General features: G+C 59.6%; 2 protein-coding genes across 2 annotated transcripts; one reads left to right on the top strand and one right to left on the bottom strand.

Moving 5' to 3' along the window:
• The first annotated feature begins 362 nt into the window (after nt 1–362).
• PLK1 (polo like kinase 1) lies at nt 363–5,365 on the top strand. Its single transcript, XM_080618488.1, has 10 exons — nt 363–846; nt 950–1,118; nt 1,222–1,366; nt 1,786–1,879; nt 2,297–2,516; nt 2,803–2,961; nt 3,059–3,136; nt 3,598–3,752; nt 4,184–4,366; nt 4,688–5,365. Exons 1-10 carry the CDS (start codon nt 397–399, stop codon nt 4,892–4,894), a joined length of 1,860 nt encoding a protein of 619 aa, XP_080474614.1. The 5' UTR covers nt 363–396; the 3' UTR covers nt 4,895–5,365.
• A 532-nt stretch (nt 5,366–5,897) lies between these two features.
• On the bottom strand, nt 5,898–15,559 carry ERN2 (endoplasmic reticulum to nucleus signaling 2). Its single transcript, XM_080619478.1, has 22 exons — nt 15,439–15,559; nt 13,591–13,708; nt 13,335–13,368; nt 12,711–12,783; nt 12,353–12,425; nt 12,096–12,218; nt 11,904–12,005; nt 11,547–11,808; nt 11,380–11,458; nt 11,156–11,306; nt 10,942–11,063; nt 10,580–10,756; nt 10,200–10,434; nt 9,844–9,934; nt 9,234–9,423; nt 8,916–9,015; nt 8,631–8,830; nt 7,962–8,109; nt 7,722–7,849; nt 7,411–7,534; nt 7,216–7,283; nt 5,898–7,143 (listed from the first exon to the last, which is right to left on the bottom strand). The coding sequence occupies exons 1-22, from the start codon at nt 15,547–15,549 to the stop codon at nt 6,952–6,954; spliced, it is 2,901 nt and encodes a 966-aa protein (XP_080475604.1). The 5' UTR covers nt 15,550–15,559; the 3' UTR covers nt 5,898–6,951.
• Between the last annotated feature and the right edge of the window lie 1,741 nt (nt 15,560–17,300).

The raw sequence follows: 17,300 nt of genomic DNA, 5'->3' as shown, positions 1-17,300 counted from the left end.
CGTGGCAGGGGTTGGAGCTGGAGGAGCTTTAAGGTCCATTAAAAGCCCCCAAAGCCGAGCACAGCACTGCGGGGAGAGAGGTCCCCAGAGCGGGAGGGACCCCTTCCCTCCTCCTGCCGGGGTGCAGCAGGGCTCCCTGCCGCTGGACCGTTACCGAGGGGGGATTTGCGTGTCCCAGCCCCACCGCGTGTCGCGCCCGGCAGCTTAACGGCCTTTAAAGCGCAGCGCTCCCATGGTGCCCCGCGCCGCGGCGTGGAGTTTAAATCCTCTGGGCCAATGGGCAGCGGCCGTGGTAACGATCGTGAGCGGTGTTTGAATTGATCCTGCCCGCTCTGCGCCTGCGCCGCCGGCTTCCCCGGCCGCTCCCGGTGCTCTGCGCTCACGGCACGGCACGGTATGAGTGCGGCGGGCGGCAAGGCGGTGCGGCCCTTGGTCCGGGCAGAGCCGGCGCGGCCGGTGGCCAAGGCAGAGCCAGCCCGAAACGGCGGCTCGGCGGCCAAGGTAGAGCCAGCCCGGAACGGCGGCTCGGCGGCGGCGGCCGCGGCCAGGAGCGAGGTCCCGAAGGTGCTGGTGGACCCGCGGACCCGGCGCAGCTTCGTGCGCGGGAGGTTCCTGGGCAGAGGCGGCTTCGCGCGGTGCTATGAGCTGGCGGAGACCGAGAGCCAGGAGGTGTTCGCGGGGAAGGTGGTGCCCAAGTCGCTGCTGCTCAAGCGGCAGCAGAAGGAGAAGATGTCCATGGAGATCGCCATCCACCGCAGCCTGGCGCACCGGCACGTTGTGGGCTTCCAGGGCTTCTTCGAGGACGATGACTTCGTCTACGTGGTGCTGGAGCTTTGCCGACGCAGGGTGAGGGGCCGGGGGGCGGCGGGACCCGCTGGGTGGGGGGCTGTGGGTCGGTGTCCACGGTACTGATTGTCCCCCCGGTACTGACCGCTCTGTCCCCCCACAGTCGCTGCTGGAGCTGCACAAGCGGCGGAAGGCACTGAGCGAGCCCGAGGTGCGGTACTACCTGCGCCACATCATCCTGGGCTGCCAGTACCTGCACAACCAGCGCATCATTCACCGCGACCTCAAGCTGGCCAACCTCTTCCTCAGCGATGACATGGAGGTGAAGATTGGTAGGTGTCCATGGTGTGATGCCCCCCCATGGCTGCCCCCATAGGGCCCCAGCCCAGGGACCAGCCTTCCAGGGCATCTCCAGTCACACCCTGTCTCCTCCAGGTGACTTTGGCCTGGCCACCAAGGTAGAGTATGATGGCGAGCGCAAGATGACCCTGTGTGGGACCCCCAACTACATTGCCCCAGAGGTGCTGGGCCAGAAGGGGCACAGCTTTGAGGTGGACATCTGGTCCATTGGCTGCATCACGTAAGTCAAAGTTCCTCTTGTACAGCCATGGGGCGGGCAGTTGGTCCCTGTGGTCCTGCTCCTTTGGCTCCTCCAGGTTTTGGTGTGAGCAAAAGCTCCTCATTGTGTCCAGAGTGCCTGATGCCAGCAGCACACCCTGTGCTGCACAGGCACTGGTGCTGCTGTGTCCGCACAGCATGGCTGTCTCAAGTTATTTACCAAAGGCCTGTGCTTCCTATTCCAGACCTTTCTCCGGAGGGTGCCAGGTCCCAGCTTCCCTTTGGGCAGCAACCAGGCCCAGTCTGCACCTCTGCATGTCCAGTGCTGAGTGTGTTCCCCCTGCTAGGGAAGTCCCAGGGTGTGCTTAGGATAAGGTCACTGCACACAAGTCCCAGAGTGTCTGTTGCAGAACTGACCCCCTTTTGTCTGTAAACACACAGGTACACTCTGCTGGTGGGGAAACCGCCATTTGAAACGCCTTCTCTGAAAGAAACCTACATCCGAATCAAGAAGAACCAATATACTATTCCCAAGGTATGGCCCTTGTGAGTGGATCTCACCTTGCAGTAGTTCTTGGTCAGCCTTCTGCTGCCCATCCTATTTCTAGCACTTAACGGGCTCTCACATAATGGTGAACTCCCGGAGTGCTGTGAAGGGGATGTTTCAGGTCATGGTGGAGTGAGCCAGCAGCTCCCTGCCCCTCAATCCAGCAAAAGTCTGAGCTGGGTAGTTGCTGTGGGGGGGTTTAATGGATGTGTTCAAGTCCATGAGTCCTGGGCCAGGTCCCCAGCTGACCGCACTGCTGTGAGTTCTTTTGCTAACATCAGTTAACTCCAGGCTTTACACACTGTTGGGAGCAGTGCAGGAGCTCTGCTCCAAGCAGAACTTCCCCCAGGTTGCACATCCACTCGTGCACGTTGTCCCCTGACCCTTGTCTCTGTCTCCTCTCAGCACATCAACCCCATAGCTGCTAACCTCATCCAGAAGATGCTGAGGTCCGACCCTGCCACGCGCCCAACAATCGACGAGTTGCTGAATGACGAGTTCTTCACGTCGGGATACATCCCCAGCCGCCTGCCCACCAGCTGCCTCACCATTGCTCCTAGGTTTTCCATTGCTCCCAGTGGGCTTGAGCTGGGCGGGCGAAAGCCGCTGACTGAGATCAACAAAGGTAAGTGTGAGCCTTTGGAGGTGGGGCTGGGCTGCAGCAGTGTCCAAAATCATCCATGGGGATGTGGTGATCCCTCACCTCTTCTCCCAGTTGTTAAGAAAACCTGGAGCAGTTTGTGAGCAAGAGAGGTCTCCTCGCTCTGCCCAGCACCAAAGCAGGGAGGAGGTGCCAGCACTAGCTTTAGCTATATGCTATGTATCATGTTCTCTATAGCTGGGCTAGAATGTGCATCTGGTGCTTATAGGAACCTGGTCACTCATCCAACGTCTTCTCTTTCCTGGCCCAGGACAAGACGGCCCAGCACTGGAGAGGTTGCCTGAGAAGGAAGATGTCGCTGCGCTGCGGGAGGCGGGGGATGCTGTTGACACCCATTTAGCTGACATATTGCAGCAGTTGTCTGCAGTCAACCTGGCCAAGCCCTCTGAAAGACTGGTGGTGAGGCAAGGTGAGTTGCTGCTTGCCTTCCTTTAGGCATTGCCTGCTCGCTGGGATGCACAGGGTGCTGTGAAATGTCAGCTAACAAACTCCTTTCCTCTTTGCAGAAGAAGCTGAGGACCCAGCCTGCATTCCCATCTTCTGGGTTAGCAAATGGGTGGACTACTCGGATAAATATGGTTTAGGTAAATGACATGGGGGCAATATTTCAGCCTTTTTTAGTCTCTGAAGAAGCTGGGGAAGCTTGGATTTGGGCATTGCACAGGTCTGGTTCTTTAGTCAATAGTGTGTATGTGAGATTGCTGTCAGAAACTTTACCAAATCGTGAGTGAATCCAGAGCAGTGGTCACTGAGCATCAGCCCCGGCCACCTTGAGGTGGGAGATGGCTATCAGCTGGGTAAGATGGCTGATGAGGGAGCACAGCCACCCACTGCAACAGCTGCAGTTGTTTCTGCAGCAGGGGGTGCATAAGGGAGGATGACAAATGCAGAAGACCTTACCAAAGAGGAGACTCTTTAGACCTGGTGGGGACTTGGGGGGGTGGCTGTCAGGGAACCCCTGGATGGTACAACCTGCCTTTGTATTCCACACAACCCGTGGTCCCACGTATTTGAAGGCCTAACAGGCAGCTCCCTTTTGCACTAGGTTACCAGCTGTGTGACAACAGCGTTGGAGTTCTCTTCAATGACTCCACTCATCTGATAATGTACAGCGATGGGGACAGCTTGCAGTACATCGAGCAAAAAGGCACCGAGTCCTACTTCACTGTGAGATCCTACCCCTCTGCCCTCAACAAGAAGGTCAGTCTGAGGGGCTGGAGCCTTGCTTGGGGGGCTGATGGTGAGACTGATGCCAGCCTCACTGGGCTTTGGTGGGGGGCCAGGGAGAAGAAGCTGTAACTCAGGGTCGCTGGTGTTCTGCGGGCTTCCTCCTGGCTGGTAAAACACAGCCCCATGGGCAGACGCCAGCAGCTCTGAGTGTTCATTTCTGGTTGCTGTCTGAGGCTCCTTTATGAGCAGCTTCACAGAAATAAGTGCTTGTGTGACTTGTATGTACCAAAGTGTCAGCAAAGCGAGTCTCGAGTATCGCAGACTGAGTTAACTTTGAGTGTCAGGATTTGCACGAGCTTGTGCAGTGACACCTCAGGCTCTGAGCAGTGCGGAGGCTCTGGGTCTGTGACAGCAGCCCCTGTGCTCCCCCTCAGCCCGCTCACAGCCTCTCCCACCCGCAGATAGAGCTATTGAAATACTTCCGGAACTACATGAGCGAGCACTTGCTGAAGGCGGGCGCCAACATCACCCCTCGGGAGGGGGATGAGCTGGCCCGGCTGCCCTACCTCTGCACGTGGTTCCGCACCCGCAGAGCCATCACCCTGCACCTCAGCAACGGCACCGTGCAGATCAACTTCTTCAAGGTGAGGCAGCTGCTCCATGTGGTCCGGGGCTGTAGCTCCAGCTACACACAATGATGGGGAGGCCAGGAGGAGGGTATGGCCTGAGCCAAAGCTTTGCCCAGTGAGCTCCTTGCTTCCACTGTGGGTATGCGCATGCCATGCAGACACTCCTTGCTCGTGAAGGGCTATGTCCAGCAGGAGGGAGGCTGTGCACAGTCTGGTTGGCCACATTGATGTGTGTTCCTCTTTGCTGCAATTCCTGAATGCTGGGATGCCCCAGCTGCTGCTGAGGTGGACCTCAGGAGCAGAGGGCTCAGGGTGACCGTGTGTTCTCTCCCACAGGACCACACCAAGGTCATCTTGTGCCCTCTTATGGCTGCTGTCACGTACATAGATGAGAAACGGGACTTCCACACGTACAAGCTGAGCCTCATCGAGGAGCATGGGTGCTGCAAGGAGCTGGCCAGCCGGCTCAGCTACGCTCACACCATGGTGGAGAAGCTCCTCACCTCCAAGTCTGGCCCAGCTGCTGCAAAACTCTCTGCTTAGACCTTGTTCTTGATGGACTTCACATCTGTGCCAAACCATCCCAGCTGTGGATGGGGAGGTCTGGTAGCATCCCTGCTCACACTCCCTCCACACAGCTGGGCTCCCACCCCTGGGTATGGTCTGGTTGCCACAAGGAAGTGCCTGATGCTGTGAGAACAGCGTTGTTCACTCTGGTACCCAAAGGTTTCTTGCTCCCCACTTCTAATAGAAAACATTTTTTACCTGCATACCTAGTGGGGTTGTTTTTTAACTTCCCAAAGCTCAAAAGCCACCTTCTTTGAGGCTCCTGGGCCTTTTGAGAGCAAAGCATGGGGAGAGCAGAACTATCGTGTACGTTATTTGTACATGTCTGTGTGGCCTTTGTTCCCTTTTGAGACATTCAGGTAAGCTATTTAACATGCCCAGGGTGAGACTGAGCAATCAGCCTTTTAAAACAAATTAATCTACGTGAAACCTCAACTTTTGTATATTGCAGAACTTGAATAAAGACTGTTTGGTGTACTGTCCAGCCTGGCCTGGCTCCCTGTGCCTTGCTGTGTGCGAGACCAGCGCCTTGCTTCTGGCTTCCCCTCCAAGTAAGAGCTGTGCTCTGCCTGAGCTCATGCTCAGCACCTGCTCCTTACTCAGCTCCACCTCGAACAGAGCAAGAGGGAAATGGGGCAAATGGAAGATGTGGGGAGGGCATAAAGTCATTTTGGGAAATGCTTCTCATAAACTCGGTAGTTAAGTTACTTTCACAGTGCTGAGGAATCAGGGCTGTGCTGTGAGCAGGACTGCAGGCTAATGGCCCCCACCTCCTGTGTCATTGGCTCCATTTGTAGGAACCCAGTTGAAGTGCTCTGGGTTTCTTCCTGCTCTTGTCTCTGCCAGCACATCCTGGTGCTCTCCAACCAGTTTGGTTTTAAGCAGGACAAGCTCTTTAGTTGTTTTTTTAATAACATTTAATATAAAAGGCTCTAGACCATACAGCATCCTGAAAAGAAACCAGGTGCGAACCCCTTGTTACCTGCATGACAAAATCCCACACCCCGGCACAGAGGAATCACACTGTACACAATTATTGCCATTCCCGAGAGGAAACCTTGCTGCATTAAATACATGCCCATGGGGATGCTATAAACCCAGAACAGCCCTGGGGCAGCAGGGAGGCTGTGGGGTACAGAGATAAGAGGATCCCTGGGGTAATCCCTGCCTTGGTGTCCTGGGACAGCTGCTCCCAGAGCTGCACCACTCAGCTCAGGGCCGGGCCCAGTCACAGGCTGCAGGGACCAAAAGAGACAAAAGCATTTCTCAGGCCAGCTGAGGTTAAAAACTTCATTATTGGGATTGTGCTGGAGGCCCCTTGCCCCCTCCATGCTGGTGCTGCCTTGTCCTCAGCAGCCCTGGGGTGGTGCCAGGAGCTGACCTGCTGTGCCTCGGATGCACTGAGGGATCATCTCCAGTGCCAAGACTGAGGCTTGGAGCAAGCGGCTCTAGTGGAAGGTGTCCCTGCCTATGGCAGGGGTTGGAGCTGGATGAGCTTTAAGGTCCCTTCCAATCCCAACCAGTCTGATGCTACAAAGAAGTTATCAGTCCAGTCACAGCCAGGTTGGACGCGCTCAGAGAGCCGCTTTCCCAGGCACGTGGCACAGGGTTCAGCTCCCTGATCCCCACTGCACACCCTGCTGGGACCTGGCCCCAGCCTGGCTGTGTTGCTCTGCTGGTGCCCTGCTCTGCAGCCACTCTCAGGCAAACACAACGCATTTGCTTCTTCCTTCCCCAGGCCCCGTGGCCACCGGCAGCCACTGGATCTCTCATGTAGGTGCTTTTAGGCAAGCCTTTGCAAAGGTGGGTGCCAGGAGGATCCCTCTTGGGCTCAGGAGAGCCCGGGCAGGAGCAGTGCTGCCCTGTTCTCAGCTCCTCTAGGTCATGCTGCTTGTAACCCACCTGTACACTGGGCAACCCGGTCCTGAGACCCCCATCATCCCATGGAGGGGACAGGGACACCGGAGAGCCCTCGGGGCTGCTCTAGGGACGAGTGGCCACAGAGCCTGGCGTGGTCCCGGTGTGCATCCTGCTCACTTCCCATCGCCTCCTGGCCCCTGGCAGTAGTAGGAGTGGAAGAGCCGCTCGTGGGCGCAGACCCTCATGGCCCCGTGCGTGTGCAGCAGCAGCCGGGGGAAGCGGGAGGTGAAGTAGTGCACAAAGGCATCGGGGACGGAGCCCAGCGCGGCGCGGACCTCGGCCGGCAGCTCGTGGTAGTGGTGCTTCTGCAGGAGGGAGTCAGTGAGCGGCGCCGGGGGCACCTGGGGAGCGGGGAGCCGGGGGGGGGGGGCACGTACCTTGTTCCTCATGGCCCGCAGCAGGTCTCGCACAGAGGCCCCCTTGTAGGTGCGGAACTTCCTCAGGTCTGGGGAGAGCAGGAGAGATGCTGAGTGAGGGGGGACGTGGCCGGGCGAGGGGCTGCCCCGGAGCTGCAATGGCAGCGAGCAGCAGAGCCCGCGGCACAGCCAGGGCAGCGCTGCCCCTGCGCTCACCGGTCTGCAGCGGCAGGGAGATGTGCATCCTCCAGTTGGTCCTCACCACCGCCCGCCCGCCCGCCTCCAGCGCAGAGGCAATGGGCCCCTCGGCGGGCTCCTTCTCGATGCGGTCGCTGACATCCTGCACCCAAGAGCAGGGATGGGGTGGGCACAGCCCTGCCCTCACCCGGGAACACAGCCGGTGCCAAGGGGGACACAAAGCCAGGGACGCCTCGCGCTTCCCAAAGCAGCTCAAACGAGCACGTTGACCTGAACACATCTATCTCCAGGTCTCATTCAGAGCACACCTACATCCACTGCCCGCTCACCTGGAAGAACTGCAGCTGCTTCTCCCGACTCCAGAAGAAGGGATGCACGAGGACCACGGGGGCCGAGGGTCGGTGCTGAGGCTCGGGGCTGATCATTGCCACAATCAGGTCTCTCGCAACCAGCTTGTCTGGTAGGTGAAACAACACAAGGGAGAACCAACACCCCCCAAGCAGGACCCGGAGCTGCGCCCCTCAGCTCAGGGCTTTATCATGGGGCTGTGCCCTTGGGAAGGGTCTCACCATGAGCTTCTTCCTCCAGGCAGCTCAGCTGGTAAGAGCCTGACAAGATGTTGGCCTGTCGCCGCAAGCTGTCCCCAAAGGGGTGCTGTCCCCCTGACAACACGTAGTAGAAGATGCAGCCGGCTGAGAAGATGTCCACAGCACAAGTCTGCAACACACGATGGGGAAGGGGATGGGAACCTCATGGCAAAAAGCAAGGAAAGCTTTCACCTCCCTGCTTCCCCATTCTTTTATGTGAACACTTGGTCACTGGCTATAGAGCTGCTGGAAAATGCATCACACCAGGTCCTAACCAGGGAAGAGGCATAGACAGAAGTCAGGATGTCATGGCCAGATGGACACACAGGGTCTCACCCTGCTGTGCAAACCAAACCCACCATGAGGGTATGTGGAACATGTTGCTAGCACCAGTACATGCCCTGCATGGGACCAGTACAGCAACCGGCTTCCAGCAGGAACAGGATTCTCTGCTAAGCAGACAAGCAGAAGGGTGACCTCCACAGCAAGCCATGGCCCTCTCCAACCTCCCCATCCCAAACTTCCAAGGACTGCATTCAGATGAGATGCCCAGTGCTGGACACAGGGCTTGGGTGCGTTCTGGCACGGAGCACCGGCGCTCCACACTGGGCTGGCTCAAGAAGCACCAGGGTGGATCCATGTCTCACTGACCGGGTTCTCCTTCGGAGCCTCTTGCAGCACCTCGGGTGCGATCCAGCCCTCGGTGCCAGGGATGCCGGAGCGGAGGCTGAAGCTCTGTCGTCCCCCTTGTAGCTTCTTGCAGAGGCCAAAGTCGGAGATGACAGCTCGGATCTGCCCGTGGGGGTTTGGGACAGAGATGAGGATGTTACAGGGCTTCAGGTCACGATGGGCTGGAAGAGAGAGCACTTGGTGTCACCCACCCAAACCGCTGAGTGAGGACAGGACCGAGCCGGGATGCTCCGTGCCGACGCTCACCGATGCTGAGGGAGTGGAGATGAGCCAGCCCCGACATGGTCTGGTGCAGCAGAGACACCGGGTCCAGGCCACGGCGGTCGAAGCTGGGGCTTTCCACGTACTGGAACCACACAGAGGTAGAAAGAGATGAGCTGGGGCAAAGAAGCGAGGCTTGCCAGGAGATGCTGCTCGCTGGGCTGGCAGAGGCGGATGGAGACAAGCCCATGTGGAGGTCATTTGCACCGCAGCCTTGCTGTTTCCAGGTCCACCAGTCAGCACCTATTCCACCTGCAGCGAACTGCCCTCAGCAGCAGCCCGGTGCCACGGCAGTGGGCTCACCTCCTGCAGCGTGGCGGAGCAGAGCTCGATGGCGATGTAGTGGAACTGCTTGTCCCTCTCGGTGCAGAAGTAGCGCACGACGTGCGGGTGCTCATCGGACTCCCGGAGCAGCCGGACCTCGCGGTCCACGAGGTGGAAACACTCGGGCAGGAGGCGCTTCACAGCCACGTCCCGGCCCTCGAACCGTCCCCTGCGTGGGTCTGTATCTGTGCATGGTGCTCCAGGGCAGGAGCAGAGCCCAGCCAGGACCCTTGGGGTCCTCAGCGTGGGTCACCTTAGAGTGACTGCAAATGCTTGTCACAGCCATGGGCAGGCAGGAATCCCTGCACTGTGCTGCACACGGGGGGCCCGGGTTCCCCTTGCTGTAGGGCAATAATGTCCCTTTGCTCTCTGCTGTGTTTAGTGCTGGGGAAAGGGGCTCAGAGCCAGGGGAACCTCAACAAGGGCTGGAGCACCAGGGAAGGAGAGCATGGGGCAGTGGTGCGAGGGTCAGACCTGCCTGTGTACCCACTCGTGCAATGAGGACCACGAGAAGGGGAAGGTGGCAACCCAACCGCAAAAGTTCCCAGGGAGAAGAGGAGCAGAATGAGGGCACCCTGGGGACTCCCACCTGAAGACAAAGGTTCCTCCAGCTCCATGGCCCAGCACATTCTTGGGGTTAAAGGAAACTTTCCCAACTACAACCACGTCTGGTTCTGCATCTGCAGAGGAAGAGAAGACAGCCATCCTTCAACCTGTGAGCATTGGTCTTATAAGAAGGACACCAGTTCTTTAACCAGCTCGCTGTTTCTTGGGTTCTACTCCTGCAATTGCTTCTGTAGCCCACGCTTCTCCAGCAGCAGATCCTGCATCTCCTCCCATCTCAGCGGGGCTGCAGCCCGCTCGTCTCAGGGCATCTCTGCTCCTGCTTCAGGTGACATCTGCAGACAGAGCCCCTCACACCCTGCCCATTCCCACTGCACAAACCTTCAGCGGCCGCCGGGGCAGCGGGATCCGGGCTGGCTGCCCCGTTAGCCAGGTCCTTCTGGGGGGCCGAGGGGCCCCGTGAGTGCTGGGATGCGCTGCCCTGGCTCAGCCCCGGCTCCGCAGCAGCAGCCTCCCTGGAGGCCCGGCCGGGGAGCAGCATCTCCTGCTGCTGCTGCAGGAGCTGAATCTGCTTCTCCAGCTGCTGCTGCTGCTCCACGTGCTGCCTCTGCAGCCTCTGGAACACAGACCACGGCAGTGCTCAGCACCCAGAGCAGGGCTCGCTGTGGGCGCTGGGTGCACCGTGCTGCAGCCATGGGGATGACCAGAAAGGGATTCCCATCCTCTCGGGAGCAGTGAGCTCTTCCACTGCCACCACTCACCGTGAGTAGGAGGAGCAGGACCCCCCCGCCCAGCAGAGCCGTGCCCACAGCAGCCATCACCAGGTCCCATGCACTGGGATCAGGGTACACCTCCATCTGCTCCGTCGGTGCAGGATCCGATGGGAGCTGCTCCTCGCTGCGGATCGCCGGCTCCTCCACACTGCTTGGGGCCAGGAACTGCAACACACACCAGGGCTGGGCTGGCACCAGGGGGACGGATGCTGAGCACTTGGGTTTGGGACCTCCTCTCTGTGTGACCCCACACTGAGGACCCAGCACCAAACCCCCGCCCTTCAGTGACCCAGCACCGGCTGAGGTCCCCCCAGTGCAGAGGTGGGACCCTGTGGAGCTTCGCCACTCACATCATCGAACAGGGTCCTGGCAGACGGAGCCCTGGGGATGATGGTTTCTGTCGTCTTCCGCAGGTTCTCTGGGAACGCCCGCAGCATCGTGGTGTGGACCACGGGGGGCAGCTCATGGTGCCCTGTGGTGGGAGGAGAACAAAGACAACCGCCGGCTCAGCTCCCCTCCCCAGGGCACCCCAGGGACATGTCCGAGCTCGATGCGGATCCTCACCTATGAGGAGCCACTGGTTGCGGAGTGCAGTGATGCTGCCCTGCGGGTACTTGACGTCAGTGCTGGGCGTGATCTCGCACTCCCCTGACTCCCTCATGGTCACCTCCTCCGTGGTGGGGCCGTCGATCCTGGCCAGCGTGATGCCCTGCGGCTGGGACCCACAGCTCGTGGAGCACCAAGCAGCCAGGTCACCGCAACGCAAGCGCACCGGCGCGGGCACTCACCACCAGTGCCACGCTGCTGTGGACCAGGGATGTCAGGGCATAGAAGCTGGCTGCGTGCTTCCCCACGTACAGCGCTGGCCTGCAAGGCAGGGACAAGCCTCAGCTTTCCACCCATCACGGATCCAAGCACAGGCAGCGCGAATGCCACCGACGCAGGAACCACGTACAGCAGCTGGGTCTTGGTGCTGGTGAAGTCCTTCAAGGACTGGTGGCTCCACTTGCGGACGTGGATGTCCTGCGAGTGGAAGGTGAGGTAGCGCAGGGTCTCCATGGCCAGGTTGAGGTGGGGGACGCGGCGCAGGCTGTCCTGGTGCCACACGTAGATGCCGACCACGGGCGAGCCATAGTTCTGTGCCCACAGCATCTCCCCGCTCTCCTTGTCCAGCGTCACCACCAGCCCGTCCCCGCTGGAAGCGAAGTGAGCCATCTCTGGGCAGGGCAGAGGAGGAGGCGATGCCGCGGTGCTGCCAGGGAGCTCTGTCCCAATTCACCCCCCAAACCCTGCCGTGGCCATGGCCACTCACTGTAGTGGTACCGCTCCTCGCAGAGCGGTGCTGAGTACTCGGAGAAGGTGGCGTTCCAGCGCAGCTCCCGTGACTTGGTGTCGTACATGGTGATGACGTACTCTGGGACACGAGCAGGGCACGAGGTCACCTCCAGCACCCCGCTCCCAGCTCCGGAGGGATGGAAGCAGACAGGGAGCAGGGCTGGCTTACGGGTCCGGCCGATGTAGAGCAGGGGACTGGATGGGCACTGACCGTCCCAGGCCTCTGTTGAGAGCGTGGTCTGCTTCTCCCCTGACTTGGGGTCCACGATGACCCACGTGTCCTGCTTCTTCCCTGGCGATGAGAACACATTTCCAAGCCTCCACAGCCCCAGTGCCTATCCCTGACAAACACCCTCAGGCTTCCTCCGGTCTCCCCTCCATGGATGCACTCCCAGGGTCCCCTCTCCTCCTCCTGCTCCTCCGTACCGGTGTACAGCACGCCATCCGAACTGCGGCACGGCGAGGACTGCACCAGCTCTGGGATGGTGAACGGGAGCTTCTGCAAGAACACAGAGGAGAGGATGCGGGGCCTGCCCAAGCAGCCGCATTCCTGCTGTCAGGAGCAGCATGGGAAGGAGAGGTCCCAGCAAACCCCCTCCTCCTCCTCCCCTGCCCTCATGGCTCAAGATGGAACAGTGGAGAAGGACGGATCCCAATTGATACCTTCCTGGTGACAAGAACAAGCTGGAGCAACCAATAGCCCTGTGCTTGCCCAGTCAAGCTCTGCCTGGTTTGCAGCCCCCAGGGTGGCAGGGAGGATGCAGGCACCCCCAGCCCCACTCACCATCAAGCCTTCCTTGTTCTTCCCTCCCAGGATGTACAGGCTGCCGTCATTGGGGTCTGGGAGGAACGCTGGTCTGGAAAGGACAGAGCGGGTGAAACGTGAGCATCCCTGGGCACAGACCAAGGGCTGAAGCAGAGCTGCACTAAAGAAGCCCCCCAGCGCTTTGTTCCAGGGTGCTCACTGCGGGGCTTGGCCTTTCCTGGAACCTCCAGAGCTGGATTTGGGAGATGAGCTCCCGCTGTGGGTCAGCTCCGTAACCCCATACAGCTGCCCTGCGCCTACCGGCCCTGCTGGCTCCATGCCCTGCTCCCTGCAATCCCACCATGCCCCTGCTCTTCCAGGTGGATTTTCCTCAGTTTCCCTCCTACACTTTCATGTGTGGTGGTGCTGAGAGCTCCTGTCTGTAAAAGGCTGCAGCTCAGCAGCAGGGAGCGGCTACTGCTCATCAATGTGCACAAAGGGTTAACACAAAGGGTAGGTTAAGGCAATGCCATGGCATGGGCTGGGAGGTTCATCTCCCTGGGGTTCCCTTCCCCTGCTGTGAACTACAGGCTCCTCAGGGCAGTTGTGCACCAAAACAGGCTCTGGCACAGCCGGTGCCAGGGCCCGCGGTTTGACACTCACTCTGCCATATAGACCGGCACCTGCAGAATGGGATCTGGAAGAGAGGGAAAGCAGACGTCAGCAGCCTCTCCCTGCCGGGGCACAGCGCAGCGGTGTTTGCTGAGCGCTGCCTGTTTGCATTGCAGACCCGGAACTGGCACCCCCCGGTTCATGCTCTGCTCCAGCACGGCTCAGTCTGGGGCTGCACCCCCAAACCCAGCTAGAGCCGAGCCCCAGGAGCTGGACCATGAGCAAGCACCCCCCAGCCATCACTCACCATCCTTGAGGGTCCACTTGATGTCCCCTGTGCTCTTACTCACTGCGTGGAGGTTTCCATCCAGAGTGGATACGAAGAGCAGCGTCTCTGGGACAGTCACAGCACCGCCCTTGAGGCACTGCGGGCAGGAACATGGTCCTTAGGGACCAGCAGGGCCAGGCTTGGGGACAAGCTCCCATTGCTCAGCACCTCACAGCCCTTTGCCCTCCTCTCTGCGGGATCCAGCTTTGCTGCCGGTGGGAATGAGCCGCAGCACGACTGTTCCCTGCCATGACTCCTGGCGCCTTCCCACACGTGACACAAAGAGCCCAGCTACCGGCTCCTTCCAGAAACAAACGAGTTGGGTGACTTTTCATGCCAGCAATGCAGCCAGCGCTCCCCCCGGGCCCTCGGAGCCCGGGTGTCGGCTACCCGGACGTGAGGAGGTCCCTGCAAACACACGCTGGGAAGAGGAGCTGCTGCTTCCCCGTACAGCAGCCGTACAGCGAGGGCCAGCTCAGCCGGCAGCGCACACACACACACCCCATCGGCAAACAGGGATCCGCAAACAGCACCGGACCCGAACGGCTCCGGGCAGAGGCAGGGCTGGCGAGGCCGTCCCGGGTGCCAGCGCGGCACCAAGCGGAACAGAGCGAGGAACCTGCTGCACCCTCGTGCCTGGCACAGCCCCTGTGCTGCCTCTGACCTGCTCTGGACCCAGCCAGGCCACCAAGCAGGCATTGGCTGATGGTCTGTGCCCACCCTGCGCCCCAGCAGCACCCGCTCCCTCCCAGTGCTCCTCACACCAACCCCTCTGTGCCAAGACCAATTCTTCCTTTTGCCCTTCTTCTTGCTCGTTTTTAAGAGAGGTCAGAGTGAGTTTCCCAGCCCTTGCTTTGCCCAGAGGACGCGGTGGGGCTGGCAGAGGAGGTCAACTGCTCCCAGCACCGCTCCTCCAGCACCGTGTGGCCACGCAGGGTACAAGGGACCAGGGCAGCAAACACGGAGCTCTCGTGGTGTGGCCACCGCATGAGGGAATAGAACAGAGCCCACCTCACAGCGGTCAGAGCCCAGCGCTCTGCGCTCACCAGCTCTGCTTCTCCCTCCCCTGATGCTTTGCAGTTCCTTCCGTCCCTTCTGCAACCGCAGCTTTTCAGTGTCAGGGCACTCAAGCAAGGTCCGGGCTGCCCAGCAGCTCCCGCACAGCACCATGGGCAGGACTGGGAGCACCGGGAGCTGCCACCCTTCCCTCGGCTCCCAGCTCCGCTGCCCCGTTCCCATGGGATGTTCCCAGGACCCCTGAGTCCCCGAGGCTCCCACCGCGTCACCCTGGAGCCTGCAGCGATGCTGGAGCTCAGCCGCGGGCTTGGGACACTTTCGCTTCCCCAGTGACGGAAAAGGACAGTGAGGCACAACCAGGAACACTGCCCCTTTTCCACAGCAGCGCTGCCAACACCCCTCGCCCGGCAGCAGCTCTGGGGGCAGGAGCAGGCAGGGATTGGTCCCCGGCTCCGCTCAGCGCAGCCAGACCCGGCACTGGAATCGCTTCTCCAGGCAGAGGGCAGCATCTGCGCGGTGCTGCGGGCGGCGGGTCCCGCACACTCCTGCCAACACCATTAACGCGGCCACGGGACCCCGCAGAGCCCGCGGCCCCTTCACCCGCACCCTGCGCCCTCGGGGTGCTGGACCCCACGCTCCCCGCGCACTCCCGGCGCATTCCCGGGGGCCTCACGTACACGAGGCTGTTCCCGCTGCGCGGGGACCCGCTCCCGACGGCGCCGCTGCCCGCGCTGTCACCGCGGGGAACACGGACGCGCTCGCCGCGGTCCCCCCCAGGTCCCAGTACCGCGCACCCGCCCTTCGCGGTACCTGCGCCGGGAGCAGCAGCAGCAGCAGCGGAGGCAGCAGCGGCGAGAGCCCGCGGGGCAGCGGCGCGGTGGGGCCGCCCATGGCCCGCACGTACCGGACATCCCGGGGCATCGGAGCGCAGGGCCGGGCCGGGCCGCGCTTATCGCCGCGTCGTGAGTCAGCGGGGCCGGGGCGGGACCAGGACGCGGCTTCCTGCCCTGCCCCAGTCCCCCCCGCACCGGCTCCAGCCTCCCCGCCCGCGTGTGCGGGGCTCTGCCTGGACCCCGTCCCGTGACATCCAGCTTCAGCCGAGGGGAAAGCGGGGCTGAGATCAGAGCCCTGCCCCGACCGCTGGAGCTGAAGGGCTCTTCCTCTGCCATGGAGCCAGGCTGAGAGAGCTGGGCTGGTTCAGAGAAGGCTCCTTAAGGGGAGACCTTAGAGCAGCTCCAGTGCCTAAAGGGGCTCCAGGAAACCTGGAGAGGGGCTTTGGACAAGGGCCTGTAGGGACAGGACAAGGGGAATGGCTTTAACCTGCCAGAGGGGAGACTGAAATGAGCTCTTAGGCAGAAGTGTTGGCAAAGCAAACAGAGCAATACTTAATTATCAAACTTTAATCCATAAGGCTGACCTTACAACATAAACCAGCAGGAAAACCAGGCAAGGTTACACCTAGGGAAATGCACCAGTGCAAGTCTAAGACTAAATATTTGTCATCTCCCTCCCCCGAGATAGGCAACAGATTATTTAAAGGTACCATCAGACATGGTACATGTTCCATTTAAATAAACCTGCAGTGGACACAAATACCTAAGGCTTTCAATATAAAACCAAAGACTGAATTGCTTCGAGTCCAGGTAAGACAGAGTGAACTTCCAGAGGCCACGGAGAGAGAGGCCTTGGCTAGAAGGGAAGATGGTCACAGGCTTCAGACAAGACTTGCTACAGGTCTCCTGGCCCTCCCCTTCCTCCCCTGTGATGAGGACAGCAATGAACACAAGATGCTGAGGACCTGATCCTAACACAAGGAAAGGTGAGGGACAAAACTGGGAATGGGAACTGCTCCATGGGGAAAAAACAAGTTACACAGGGAGAAACAGGCAACAAAAGAAGGAATTTTGGGAAGAGGCCTCTCTGCGGGAGCACCTGGACTAACCCCAACACCACACAACCCAACACCACACACCATCACTGTGAGCAGGTCACTTCTCTTCAGCCCTTGGAGCATGGGGAAGCCACATTCACGGGCTGTGTGTGACCACTACAGCTGCTTTATGTGAAGAGGTTCATAGTGAGTTCTTGAATTCACATCACTTTCTCTCCTATCACTGTGAGCTCCTTATTCCAGTTACACACTGCTCAAACAGTGCTATCAATGGAAAGTAATCACTGACTTTAATCTTACACTTGATATGATGAACTTGTGAGTAACACAAGATTTACCTGCAAGATTCAGTGTCCGCTCAACCCAAGCGAGGTTTAGTGACACGCTGCAGCATTCCCAACACAATACCATGCCAGGAACTGTTTATGCTTGGGATGCACAGAGGAGGGAATACTGTAACTCACAGTGCTGGGCATGGAGAAAGGACAGGGATGCACCAGTGAGCTACAGCGCTCATGTGGGGAGCTCTGGGACATGGCAGGACTCCTCCTGGTACACCAGAAGATACAGAGCTCCCATGGTTCTGAAAGAGAAAGAATCCTAGAAGTGGGGCTGCTGAGTTCAGTTGGAGTATTCATCTCAAAGAACTCCCAAGAAACCGACTAGATTGAGCCAACAAACACCAGGTAAAGCATTTTATATAAGTATCATTTTCCTGCATTTTAATTCAAACTTTGCACATAGAACAAAAGAGTGAAACAATTTCATTTTTCAAATCAAA

Source organism: Psittacula echo (assembly GCF_963264785.1).
Source record: "Psittacula echo genome assembly, chromosome: 5".
Taxonomy (NCBI): Eukaryota; Metazoa; Chordata; class Aves; order Psittaciformes; family Psittacidae; genus Psittacula; species Psittacula echo.
This window is presented reverse-complemented; position numbering and strand designations above follow the sequence as displayed.